Source organism: Vigna unguiculata, chromosome 2 (genome assembly GCF_004118075.2).
Source record: "Vigna unguiculata cultivar IT97K-499-35 chromosome 2, ASM411807v1, whole genome shotgun sequence".
NCBI lineage: Eukaryota > Viridiplantae > Streptophyta > Magnoliopsida > Fabales > Fabaceae > Vigna > Vigna unguiculata.
Genome location: NC_040280.1, coordinates 25,906,907 through 25,919,881, shown reverse-complemented (window position 1 = coordinate 25,919,881; position 12,975 = coordinate 25,906,907). Strand labels below are relative to the sequence as shown.

The window sequence follows — 12,975 nt, the reverse complement described above, 5'->3', positions numbered from 1 at the left end:
ATACTTCTCTTTTTTTTTGGTCTTTTACACTTTTTTTTAACCAGAACAAAACTAAACCAAAAATTAAAAAACTAAATAAGTAATTATACCTTCATAAAACTATACATGTTTCATTTTATATTTTATATTTTAATTTATTGAAACTATGAACCCTAAGTTTATTAGATTAAATTTTTAGTCTTCTCACTGGTTGTAGAGACTTATACCGTAAGTTTGGTTTAATGGTATCTTTTTTATCAGATGTCTAATCATAGCTGAATGAACAACATATTTGTTCATAAATAGTAATGTACGAGTAAACTATATCCCCCGTGAAAATACTAGCATAATATCATAATATTTGTGCTAATATTTACGTTTTAGAAACACATCATAATTCATCACAAACGTAAACACCCATTTGAAAATAAATTTTAAATGCAACATTTACAGAATAAATCAACATATTTAAAACTTGTTTAATTTGTATAAATTAAATCACGAGGTAGACTCCGGTTCTTTTTCTAATTAACCATCTCGGAATCACAAAATACTCAGTACAGACGTTATTTAAAATGACATTTGAAAACAGAGAGAAATAAAATCAGGGTAATAATTAATTAAATTACAGAGTACCAACTTTTCTGTTTAAATATCATTTTCCGTTTAAATATCTACAGGGTACGGTCTCTACTGTAATTTCGATACTATCAACTGTTTTTAATGATAGGAACAATCAAAACCCTGTGGCACTGGTCATAAAGATTCCATTTCATCATTTGGATGCGCCAGAAGCTCAGTTTGTAATTGAATAACTTCTTTTTCCTCAACTGTGCCATAACTTAATAACTAAAACAAAAATTGCCGAGGGAACACAAATATTTACCAGTTATCATTCTTCATCTTCACTACTATCAATGAGCACAAGATTTTTCTTGGTCTTTGACCTCTTTGCTGCTCTACCATCAGTTTCTTGTTTATCAGTGGGCTTGGAATCCGAATACTTTTGAATTTGCTCAAGTATTCTATTTCCGTACATTTCTGTCTTCAATTTTCCAATTACCTTCTCCAACTGCACACACAAACAGATATCATAACTCTGATCTGGATAACATCTATTTCATATGGTGTGGATGAGCACTGATAGAATAACGGAATGAAGTGAAATTGAGTTACATTATTTGGATTGTTAAAAATATAATGAAATGGAGAGGAACTTAATGTCATGCATACACTTTCCTGTTTCTTCTCTATGCTTCAGATGGGGTATAGGATGGAAGTATGGAACCATCAATTTTTTCCTTTCAATTACAAAAATATTCAAATAATGAAATAGTATATTTGTTTCATAGTTTTCCATTTTACACCTTTTTGCTATTCGCCGTTTCATTTTAATCCACTCAACACTACATATCCAAACATACTTAAAACTTGCCTGTTCCAGTGAATTCGGTTTTTGGGAACTTAATAAGCTGATTTGTTCCATGGATAAGACTGAGTGTGGGAGTATTCCTCCAGCGTAGGACAGTTCTTTTCTCAGCTCATCAAGCTTTAGCTCCAAACCAGAGGACCCAAGGCTGCGGCGCTTCACTGATCTTACACCACCCGCATTAGTTCTCTGTTCAGTGTAAATCTCAAGCGTCACAGTTTTCTTTCCTGCACATATACAATGACAATCGGGCGGAGGTAAGTACATCTGGACACCGTGCAACAAATAGTGCCAACAAAAGAAACATGGAAAATCTTATATTTTCCACTCTATGGTGTAATAGCACCATGGGCAGCTTAAATAATAACCAAATAGATAACAATTAGGTAATCAACATGTGACGATGACACTTGGAAAATCGAATGCAGACACACACACCAGCACTTTGGATGAAGAATCAGATGTGTTTAGTTCGCGACGCAAATTGGTGCAAGCTTGGCCTTAAATTAGAAAAATCAACCGAGTTCGTTGAAAGAAACAGTCTATCATTAACGAATTTCACAGTTGAATAAAAGAAATAACAAAGCACAGATGTAATAAAAGACTTTAATAGGCTTTTCTATGATATATTGGCTTTATTATATATAGATTAGCATCTTTGATAGGAAATCACGAGTACCTTGTAGTATTTGCTTGGCCAACGGCCCCACGGCAATGTAGGCATTTGTGGCATAAGCTGTATGCTGAAATTCTTCTTTCTACATGAAGAAAAGGTTTATTCTAAATCACCCGCTATTCTGATAGATCAATGTGAAAGCTTGGAACTTCAAAATTAGAGCTGACAGTTAATGCAATCCAAAGTAAGATTATAATGGAATATATCCCCCTTACTTTTTCTACACAGTTTTTTTTTTCTTTTTAAGTAAATTAAGGGTTAGCATAATCATGATACTGTGATTGTGAAACTGGTTACATGTCTGTAGATGTTAACGAAAAACAGAAACTCTTTGTTCACTAACTCCCTAACTCTATGAGGCGATTCTCAAGAATTTTTAATTGTCTTTGACTTGAATGGACTCATCCGGGTCACAGTTGAGTGTTTTAGGGCTTAGATAAATCCATGCTTCAAAGAATCGCACTTTATGTAAGGCACTAATTGAAATGAAGATTACTCTAGCTGTTCAGCGCAAATCATGGAAAAATATGTGCAGTTTCACAGCAGTACAGTACAGAAAGTTAAGACTGGTGCTTTTCAAATTTTGCAAAGAAAGTGGGTTATTTTTGTGTCGTATAGACAATAAGTTTATCACCCACAACGATTTCACAGATCTGTTCTATTAGTACTGTAACAGAACAACAAACTAACAAATGGACATTGATAACGATACAAAATTTTAGCCAAACAAAAGGACATCGATATCAATCATATAGTTTAGCCTCAAAAGTAGATGAAAGAATAAATCATAAAACTCAATCAGATTCATCATATATGCTAATACTCTACAGTGTTTGCTCTTCCATTTTTACTCTAAATGTAATGAGGTTGTCTTGCCTTGTCTACAGTATGCACAGCTAATTTTAAGAACAAGAAATTTGTATAACTTTCAGTGATGAAGGAACAACGTATTACCAAAAACCGCCCCAATAAAAGGTGTAAGATGAGCTGCTCAATTTCCTCTCGCTTCAATTCAGAACCTGGACAATTAATATAGGAGGATATGAGATTCATTTTTTGTGATAAATTACATTGGAGAAACAAATTAAGATTGATACATGATAAATATTGCAATTTTCATGAATTATGAAGGAAAGGAGGAGAGTTTTCTTTATTTTCAATGAAGTTTACGAGAGCAGTTAACACACATCCAGCAGCTTGGATGTTGTGTTCTTATTTATTTATTTTGTCTCTACACACAACGATTTGGTTAACTTTTGAGCCATGGGTTACTCCTCCAACCTTACTGTTAAACCATGTTAAGTGGCAACACAAGAACAGAGGGAAGGACTGATTAGGCCCAAAGGTCTTAGTATTTCATAGCAAATACTCTAGCCAGACAAGTATAAATTATAAAAAGAATAAAGAACGAACCAACCTAGTTCCTTCTGTTTTATTTTCATTTTATCAACTAATTGCAACATTGTTGACCTCTGATCATTTGCATGCATATTTTGCAACAACGAAACCATCAGTTTTGCATAATCTGTAAAGTATCCATATGTTAAGGTTGTCTAAATAAAATGGGAGGATGAAAGTAGGAAAAAGTTGAGATATCAAAAGGAAGAAAAAAAAAAGGAAATCAATCAGTTTGATACAAAATATATGGTACATGAAGTGTAGAAGGTAAAAATTGAACTAAAAGTCAGAGCAACGAACCAGAGAGATCCACTTCTTTCACCTCTCTTGACCATGCACAGATGTCACACATCTCTGTAACATCGAGTATATATATAAAGCCTGCAACATCAGGAAAGAGAACAAAAGAAAAGTAAATGACAAGAATAAAAGATACCATTGCACTCTTGAAGTGGCTCAGCAAAATGTCGGAAAAAGGCACTTCGTCGGCATTGTCTTTTGGACTGCATTAAAGGGAATGAAAATTACAATTAGTGTTGTAAGTAAAGAGTTTTGGTAGATAAGGATGAAAAGAGAGGAAAACATAACCTTAAACAACATTCTTATGTATTGTGACATTATACAAAATACAAACCAGATAAGTCTATTTATAGTACATATACTACTCCTAATCCTGATTAATTAAAGGAGCTCATAACTTCCCGAAGATAAAATCCCTAAGACAAGGGTCCTAAAGAAAACCCTAAAAATGGATAACACAATTACACACCACTTCTTTATTTGTAGATATTCTTTCAATTTAAATTTTAATAATTCAATGACTTAATGGGCATAATCATTTTCCATAATCAGACAAATGAAAAGGAGAAAGAAAGGCACTCAATCCAGCATACAGAAAGGACTAAAGCAGCACGTATATATTCACACTTTAACAACCTTGTTTCCTATATTCACACTTCAACAGATTGGCTAGGGAACCAATAAGCCTAAACAATTAAGAAACCCCACCTAAACAAGAAGAGGAAGGAGAAAGAAATCACTATTCTAACTTTAAAACTTCAAACAACTGAGAAGAGATCAACTACTTAATAAAACTTGATATTGTAGAAGAAATTACCTGACAATATCGTACTATGTCATAGAGATTCTGTAGCCCCGAATTTTCATAGAAGACCATTGAACTCTGAGAAAAATTGGTATGACATTTGTTCACATAACCCAGCAATTTATATGCAACATATAGATCAGTTCAAAACTTTAAATAGATTGATTACATTTTTATGTCACATAACTGTTTATCTCATACTTATGTTCTTAAATGAAATTGGTGCCAAAAATAGACCTCAGATATCCAATGCAAATTGTTTGAGCTCAAGATGTAAAGGTCGTATCTCCGGCAAGCTCTAGTTTTTTGCAGAAAAAGATAAATGGACAGAAATATGCACAAATTTATAGTCAAGAGTGTAGCAAAGTTTCACCTGCCGTGGAACATCACCAGGTCTAAAGTAAAGTAGGCATTCGGAAGGAAGTCCATCTCGACCAGCTCGTCCACTTTCCTGTAAAAAAGAGTTACATAAGAACCATTTCTGGGCTTTCTTTCACCTGTCTGCTTAAGAATTTAGGATCAATAGTCCTTTGTATTAAAGCCTCGTTGCAACCCCCATTCATCTTCAGCAAATTGATTTTTAGCAAAAGGCTTTGGAAGCACAGTCTTTATCGATGCTTCAAGCCCAAAGACTTTTGCGTGCGATATTATTTGGATAAAAACCATTCCTCGCCCAACAAATTAAGCTTCTAGAGAAAATAGAAAGGTTATCTAACAGAAGAAAATCTTATTAGGATCAGGGCAAAACCTGGTAGTATGTTTCCATTGATTTACTCAAACTATGATGGATGACAAACCTGACTACATAAAAATGTCTAGTGTTAAATGTTATCAGCTTCAGTCAAGGTAAAGCAAATAGAATGTGCACCCACTGGGGATGTCACTAGCAAAAATACTCATAAGCAAGCTTCTCTGTGCTACAAAATGAACTCCACTATCCACCAATGCAAGCATCAGTTTGAAACAATTAAATCATGTAAAGAATCCAGATATAGATATCTCTAAGACTCTAGTAGAATTCTGATCAAAGGAGGCCTCATTTACAAATCATCACATCAATAACACCCCTCCAAGGAAGAAAAAAAAAACATTAATTTTCACTGTCATAGAAAGAACCCTGGTCAAACAATACGTTCACAATGCAAATAAGTGAAATGCAAATGCACATTAACAATGAAAAAAAAAAACAATTAAACCAGTGATAGTGTCCAAATCTGCATTAAAACCTTCGAAAATATTACAATAGTATGACACTGAATCTGAGTCTATCCTGTTTTAATGGTGAACGTGTGAAATAAACAGCTGCATTGCATTTATCTTTTCATATAGAAAACAATTGCATAAAATGTTATTGATGGATGGCATAAACACATCAATTATATAGCTGAGGAATGTTTTGCATACTAACCATCTGGTTTGTTGATTCCCATACCAAAAGCTACCTGAAATAAATAAAAAAATCCATTGTTGTAAAGGCTAGAGGCAACAAAAGCATGTGTAAACCTCTCATAGAAATAGTCGTAATGATACATACTGTGCCAACTATGACCTGCAGCTTATTATTGCTCCACCTGTGTGATAAAAGTCTCCATTAACTAACTCATTTGCTAGTTCCAGCATCATATCATTTACAAACTATTATATATTTACAAATATGAATGATGTGCAAAAACCAGGCAGGGTCTCAAATTTTATGAGATATAATAAATAGAAAAGCCATATGCTGTCTCTGAAACTCTTTCGTACTATTTAACAGGGCCCAAGACGCGATTGAAACCTACACTCAAATTCAGCCAAGGTCGTCTAAAAAAAGTATTCATAGATTAATGCACAAGACGGTGCTAACAAGTCACAGACGATACTGAATCGAGGCAAGTGTATTCATTTAGTTCCTAAAACCCTGGCAACTGAGGTTTTAGCATTCAGTGCGTATTCAACACTAACACTTAAAAGAAAATGAGTTATCTTTGAAGAAAATTAGAATTAATACGTAAAAATGACAACATTCTGCAGATTACTTTACCGCATATGAACTTTTTCCCGAGCATTTACATCCATATCTGCATGATAATAATCAGCTGAAATTCTTCTCTCCCTCAACTCCTTCGCAACCTAAAATAGTCTTGACAAGAAAAGGGGTGAGTAAATATTCTTCCTCACAAGGTGCATACAAGGACAACAAATATATTGACATTTGAAGAAAATAGAGCAGACGCTGTATCCGAATTCTAGATCATGCTGCAGGTATTTTTGCATTGGAAGCAGAAGATAGGATGCAATGAAACAATTTTTTGGATACAAATTCTCCCAATTTAATAAAAGGCACACAGTTAGCAAAGGTAAGTTCCCAACATAGCTCTTGGTATTTCCATCTTGGGCTATATTTCCTTACATTTTTCATTCAGTGGGGGTTGGGGGAGACTACTATACACCCCCAAGATAATTACAATTATCATAACAATTTCTGTAACTGATCCATAAAGATGCAAACTTCATCACAACTAAAGACACCGTAAGGCTGCAAATTTCATACTGCAAAAATTCTGCAGCCACTCTAGTTGCAAGTGAATAAAATGAGCACATTAAATCCTCGGCAGTTTGTGAGCAAATTCTTTGAACACTGGAATGTCCAAACAATTTGTTCAATATCTATAAGGAAAGCAGGAGAATTTTGGAATGACCATTAATAATTACACTACATTGAAAAGCCATTTTCAATAACAAAATTATATATTGATAATAAACATAGTCTGCCAATACAAATAATATTTTATAGTTTTATTATTATGTATATATTCAATAATTGCAAGACATATAACACAAATTAGAATTGCAAATATGAAAAAAAAAATCATAAGAAATAAAATAATAATAATAATATGATACAGAAAAAGAAAAAAAAAAGAGGAAATAATACTAAAATAAACTATAAAATTAAGCCATGATAACTAAATATATTTACAAAACTTCAGGAAAAAAAAAACAATTTTACAGTATTAAAAATGAATAATGGTTAAAAATATAAGGTTTAATTACTCGAATCATACCTATTTTTGTTCGAAAATTTCAAAATGGTACCCGCTTTGAACTTTGCCTCAATTTAGTACCCAATTTTGATTATTGCATCAATGTAGTACCCGCCGTTAAGTCTTCACAAACGGCGTTAACTACCTTGCCACGTGTCAGCCTCTGGATTTTTTAATTTTTTTAATTTTTTTTAATTTTTTTAAAAATTTTTTTTTAATTTTTAATTTTTTTTTTTGAATTTTTTTTGAAAAAATTTTTTTTGCCACGTGTCAAATCCTTGATGTGACACGTGGCAAGGTACCTTGCAAGTGTCATTGTCTTTCTTTCAACTTAGTCCCCATATATGTCTATTTGTTTCAATTTAGTACCCATATATGTTTATTTGTTTCAATTTAGTACCCAATTTATTTGTTTCAATTTTATTCAAATATTTTATTTTTATATGGAGAAATATTGTATCTCTTTTAAGACAAAATTTATTATTTATATAAATGTTATATTGATACTTGTTACTAAAAATGAGTTATAAAATTAAGTATTGAAATTTATATTAAAGTTAATGGTAAAAGTCATGAATAACATATTTGTAAGTCATTTTTAGTAACAAATATAAATATAACATTTATATAAATTATAAATTTAGACTTAAGGGAGACACAATATTTCTCTATTTTGTAAAATAGAGATTCAGACAAAATTGAAACAAATAAATTGGGTACTAAATTGAAACAAATAAACATATATGGGTACTAAATTGAAACAAATAGACACATGTGGGGACTAAGTTGAAATGAAGACAATTACACTTGCAAGGTACCTTGCCACGTGTCACATCAAGGATTTGACACGTGGCAAAAAAAAAATTTCAAAAAAAATTCAAAAAAAAAAGTTAAAAATTTAAAAAAAAAATTAAAAAAATTAAAAAAAAAATTAAAAAATCCAGAGGCTGACACGTGGCAAGGTAGTTAACGCCGTTTGTGAAGACTTAACGGCGGGTACTACATTGATGCAATAATCAAAATTGGGTACTAAATTGAGACAAAGTTTAAAGCGGGTACCATTTTGAAATTTTCGAACCAAAATGGGTATGATTCGAGTGATTAAGCCAAAATATAATTTAGTCTCTATGTGTCCCGAATTCTCACTTAGGTCCCTATCATAAAAGCTTATTAATGAAGTCTCTAAGTATAACATTACAGATTTGTGAGAATACTTGTATTCTATTATAAAAGCTCGTTTTGATGTGGTCAAGTGAATGGTTCGTTGTATATCCTTATGGAAGGAAACTTCTGTAATTCTCAAACAATATAGTACATTTGTTGTTTGATTTTATCACCACAATTCTAAGATTAATTATGTTGATGTTACAAAACTGCCGGGTAGAACCCCTGAAAGAAGCTGAAAAGTGAAAACACGATGCCAACCCAAAGCAAATTTAAGGGTTAAGAGATACTATAGACTTGTGTCATTGTGCTTCCTTGAGGGCAATATTTGACATTCAAAATATGTATGCCTAATTGTTAGAAGAAAGTCGTAATCAAGCATACCTGTTCACATTCCTTCCTAGAGAAGCAATAAACAATCCCTGATTCATTATTTGGATAAGATTCTTGAATGAATTGTGCAATTTCATCAATGACTACCCTCCCAACTGATGACTTTTCCTTTACCTGCAGTTTAAAATATGAAATTCCATTAAACTTCACATTAAAGTGAAGAGTTTATTAACTTGCTTGGGGAACGGCTGGAAAGGGCACTCGTATAAAAAGTTTAAAAAATCTGTAAACGGATATTAGCTACAAATATACCATATAAAACAAATTTGGTCTATTGACTGTGCTAACAAATTTGACACATCTAGGAATATGCAACATCTCTGTAAGATCATTTTGCACCCTCTGAGTAGCAGTTGCCTGACAAATAAATGTCATTGATATAAATCAAAATTAAGTAAGAAAGCATATCCAAGTCTAATAATTTTACTTGTAATGCATAATATAAACTTGAGATAAAAGCTTACAGTCAAAGCAACCATAGGAACATTAGGGAACTGTGTCTTGAGAATACCGAGGCTCTTGTAGTCAGGTCGAAAGTCATGGCCCCACTGACTACAGCAATGTGCTTCCTGAAATGCAAACCAACCAGAATTTTATTGGGATACAACGAATGCAACATTGTTATATTTCAGCATGAAAAGTCCTATCAGGGTCTTCTAAACCTCAAAACAAATACAAAAGATGAGTGACTAACAATCCAAAATTCCAGATAACTTTGTCCTTGTCGTTGATAATCACAATTTCACAATCTACAATGAATTGATGCCCAGTTGTATTTAGTCAAAACAGGCTAATAAACCAGAAAATGAAGCAAAATAAAAAAATATTCCCAGAACACTTCTGCACCCATTCTTAAAATCAACAAGTCAAAAACGATTGACATTCATAAACAAGATGAATTTGACAAACATAATTCAAAACAAGCCTATACAGCATCTACTATGAACTCACATCAATTGAAATTAGAGAGAGACGACCGGCATGATGGCATTTTTCAAGTTTTGACATAAACCTCTTGCTTTTTGATATCTTTTCTGGGGTGACGTACAATACTTTGAGGTCCCCCTCTCCCTTCTCCAAAGCCTTGTATATGAACTTCTCATCTCCCTTATTTGTTGAAGTCAACATATAAGCAGGAATGCCCAGTGCAGTCAAACCCATTACCTGAAGCAATCGCCCCACCCAGAGGAATAAAAGAGGAACAAAACAACCTTTTAAATTTTTTTTAAAAAAGAAAATATCATTTGCCAAAAATTCGTTCAGGATTTTAACATAATGAAATGCACCTGATCTTGAATTAAGGAAAGCAAAGGACTGACAACTAGAGCAATTCCTTCACGAAGAACAGCAGGAAGCTGGTAGCAGAGACTCTTGCCACCACCTGCAGCCATAATAACCAGAACGTCTCTTCCACTCATAATGGCATTAATTATCTGTCATCGACACTACTAGGTTAACAAAATTTTACACAAAAGCCAAAATCCCTATGTATATATACAAAAAAAAAAAAAAAAAAAAAAATCCACAAACTAAGATTTTGATTGTTTGATCGTCGATATCCTCATAATAGCACGGGAAAACAAAAGGAATACACTGCCCAACTTATAGAAAGCAAATAGTGTCTAAAAATTGAGAGCAACATTAACAAAGCACTTTAAAATAAGAGTTAAACACACATTAACCTTCTTAATCGTTTAAAAGAGCATTAGACCGTACATTGTGTATAGGGACACTGCTTAAAAGAAAATAAGGAGTTGTGCGCAATCTCAATAAACCACGGGAGTGTGATACAATAAAGGAAATGAAAAATGTACAATCTCGATACTCAACTTCAGTTCAGTTCAGAACAAAAAAGTGAACAGGTTTCTTCAAAGGAGCCAAAGTAAGACATTTGTTTTTTTACCCCTTTCAATTATTTATTTTTTAAATGTTTTATTCTCAGTTACCTCTCTTTGATTTGCACGGTAAGACGAAATGCCAAAAACATTCAACCTAACATCATTTGCTTCAGAATCCCATTCAAATGTACCACTCCAATCTTCCACGGCGCTTGAAGCCACATTACCGGCCTCGTTACCAGATTCCTTACACGCTTCTAGAATAGCACTCAGCTCCGATTTCCTCTCATACAAATTCTCTTGTCTCTCAATCAACGCCCTTATTTGTTCTGCAAAGAGAAATCATAGTATTTTTAAATTAAAAACGATACCAAATTCGCCTGCACAATCTGGTGAACATGATCGTCGGGATGAAGCGCAACCGTTCTGTTTGCATTGTTGTGACAAGTATAGCGACAAATTTAGGCGAGTAGTTCGTGGCATTAACATTGTGATATTAAAAGGATTGGGGAAGAAGCACCTTGAACATCTTGAATCTCGACCTCGATGTTGAGAAGCTCCTCCAGAATCTCGTTGCTCTCCATCACGGAACAGTTTCAGTGTGAGAGAGAGCAACGCAAGACAACCCTAAAAGCGACGGTCTACACCAACTGCCTCGTTTGAACTCTGATGGTTACGATACTTTGCGGGGCAGAATTCGCCTATGCAAGAAGTATGTGCTGCAACTCTCTAAATTAGTTTTTTCTTTTCTTTTACTTTTAGTCTTGAAGAAATTATGTTTTCAGTTATTTAAATCTAAAATAAAATAATTTACTTAGTTTCGCTCTTTATTGCTTTTATCTAGGTGTCACTTCAAAATAAATATAAATATGATAGTTTATTTGATCACATATGTGGCTTTTTTATTACATTATAAGCAGATAAATTATGTTTTAACTTCATTATAAATTTTGGAAATTTTAAAATAAATCTATAATAAATATAGTATATTAATTATTCATTAATTTAATTTTTTAAATAAATTCTCATTAAATTTTTTTATTAATTAATGATGCAGTTGTTAAGCGGTAATGTGGTAATTAACTTTTCATATCATCACGATCAATCATCATCACATCAAATGTAATTTTATTATTTTATTATTTTAAACTTTTAAAAATTATGATCTCATAATTTTATAACTTAATAAATATAAAATACAATAATATAATAATATAACGATAAGATAATATAACAATACGATAAAATTGCAATAGAACGAAGTGACAAAAGTATGATATAACGAAATGACGATATAACAATATGATGATATGACAAAATAACAATATGACAAGATACAATATAATGATATGATTAGGGATGTCAAAAAAATCGTACTCGCGGGTATTTACGGATAAAATCTACCACAAATAGAAAATGAATACTGTAAATGATATCGGCGGGTTACGGGTAAAAGTATTTTTTATATCCACATGTTAACAGGCGGGTTACGGGTAAAAGTATTTTTTATATCCACATGTTAACAGGCAGGTACGGCTATCATAGTATATGTACCCATGGATGGAAATTTGTATTCGATATACTCTAATTTAAAACAAAAAAGTTATTCAAATAAAACAAAAATGAATACTAATAAGTAAAGATTTTTTTTATATTACCTAGTAAATGAAAGATTTATGTTATTAAACACTCAAATTGAGAGTATTAAACATTCTCATGTGAAAGAGAAATATACAATAAATAAAAAATAATAGAAATATTCAATTGTGAGACATAAAAAAATTATAATTGACATACATCATTTTAACATAATTACATAAAAGTTATGATAAAATGAAAAAATATAATAGAAATGCGAATGAGTTTCATGACAAACCAAATAATTAGAAAAAATAAAAACAAAAAGTATATATATATATATATATATATATATGGTTACTTAATTAATTGTGAATATTTTAATAATT

The 12,975-nt window shown here is 32.2% G+C and overlaps 1 protein-coding gene across 2 annotated transcripts; it reads right to left on the bottom strand.

Annotated features, from left to right (window-relative positions):
- Window positions 1–545: 545 nt before the first annotated feature.
- Window positions 546–11,751, bottom strand: LOC114174239 (mediator of RNA polymerase II transcription subunit 34). 2 transcript variants are annotated; one of them, XM_028059036.1, is made up of 20 exons: window positions 11,529–11,751; window positions 11,117–11,337; window positions 10,457–10,603; window positions 10,122–10,334; window positions 9,635–9,739; window positions 9,423–9,527; window positions 9,162–9,284; window positions 6,611–6,699; window positions 6,122–6,158; window positions 5,996–6,029; window positions 5,336–5,388; window positions 4,961–5,038; window positions 4,600–4,665; window positions 3,919–3,985; window positions 3,783–3,836; window positions 3,502–3,609; window positions 3,039–3,103; window positions 2,088–2,166; window positions 1,415–1,635; window positions 546–1,051 (listed from the first exon to the last, which is right to left on the bottom strand). In XM_028059036.1, the coding sequence occupies exons 1-20, from the start codon at window positions 11,590–11,592 to the stop codon at window positions 872–874; spliced, it is 2,109 nt and encodes a 702-aa protein (XP_027914837.1). In that variant the 5' UTR covers window positions 11,593–11,751; the 3' UTR covers window positions 546–871. The 2 variants fall into 2 exon arrangements, with proteins under 2 accessions (XP_027914837.1, XP_027914838.1); XM_028059037.1 differs by lacking the exon at window positions 3,502–3,609.
- Between the last annotated feature and the right edge of the window lie 1,224 nt (window positions 11,752–12,975).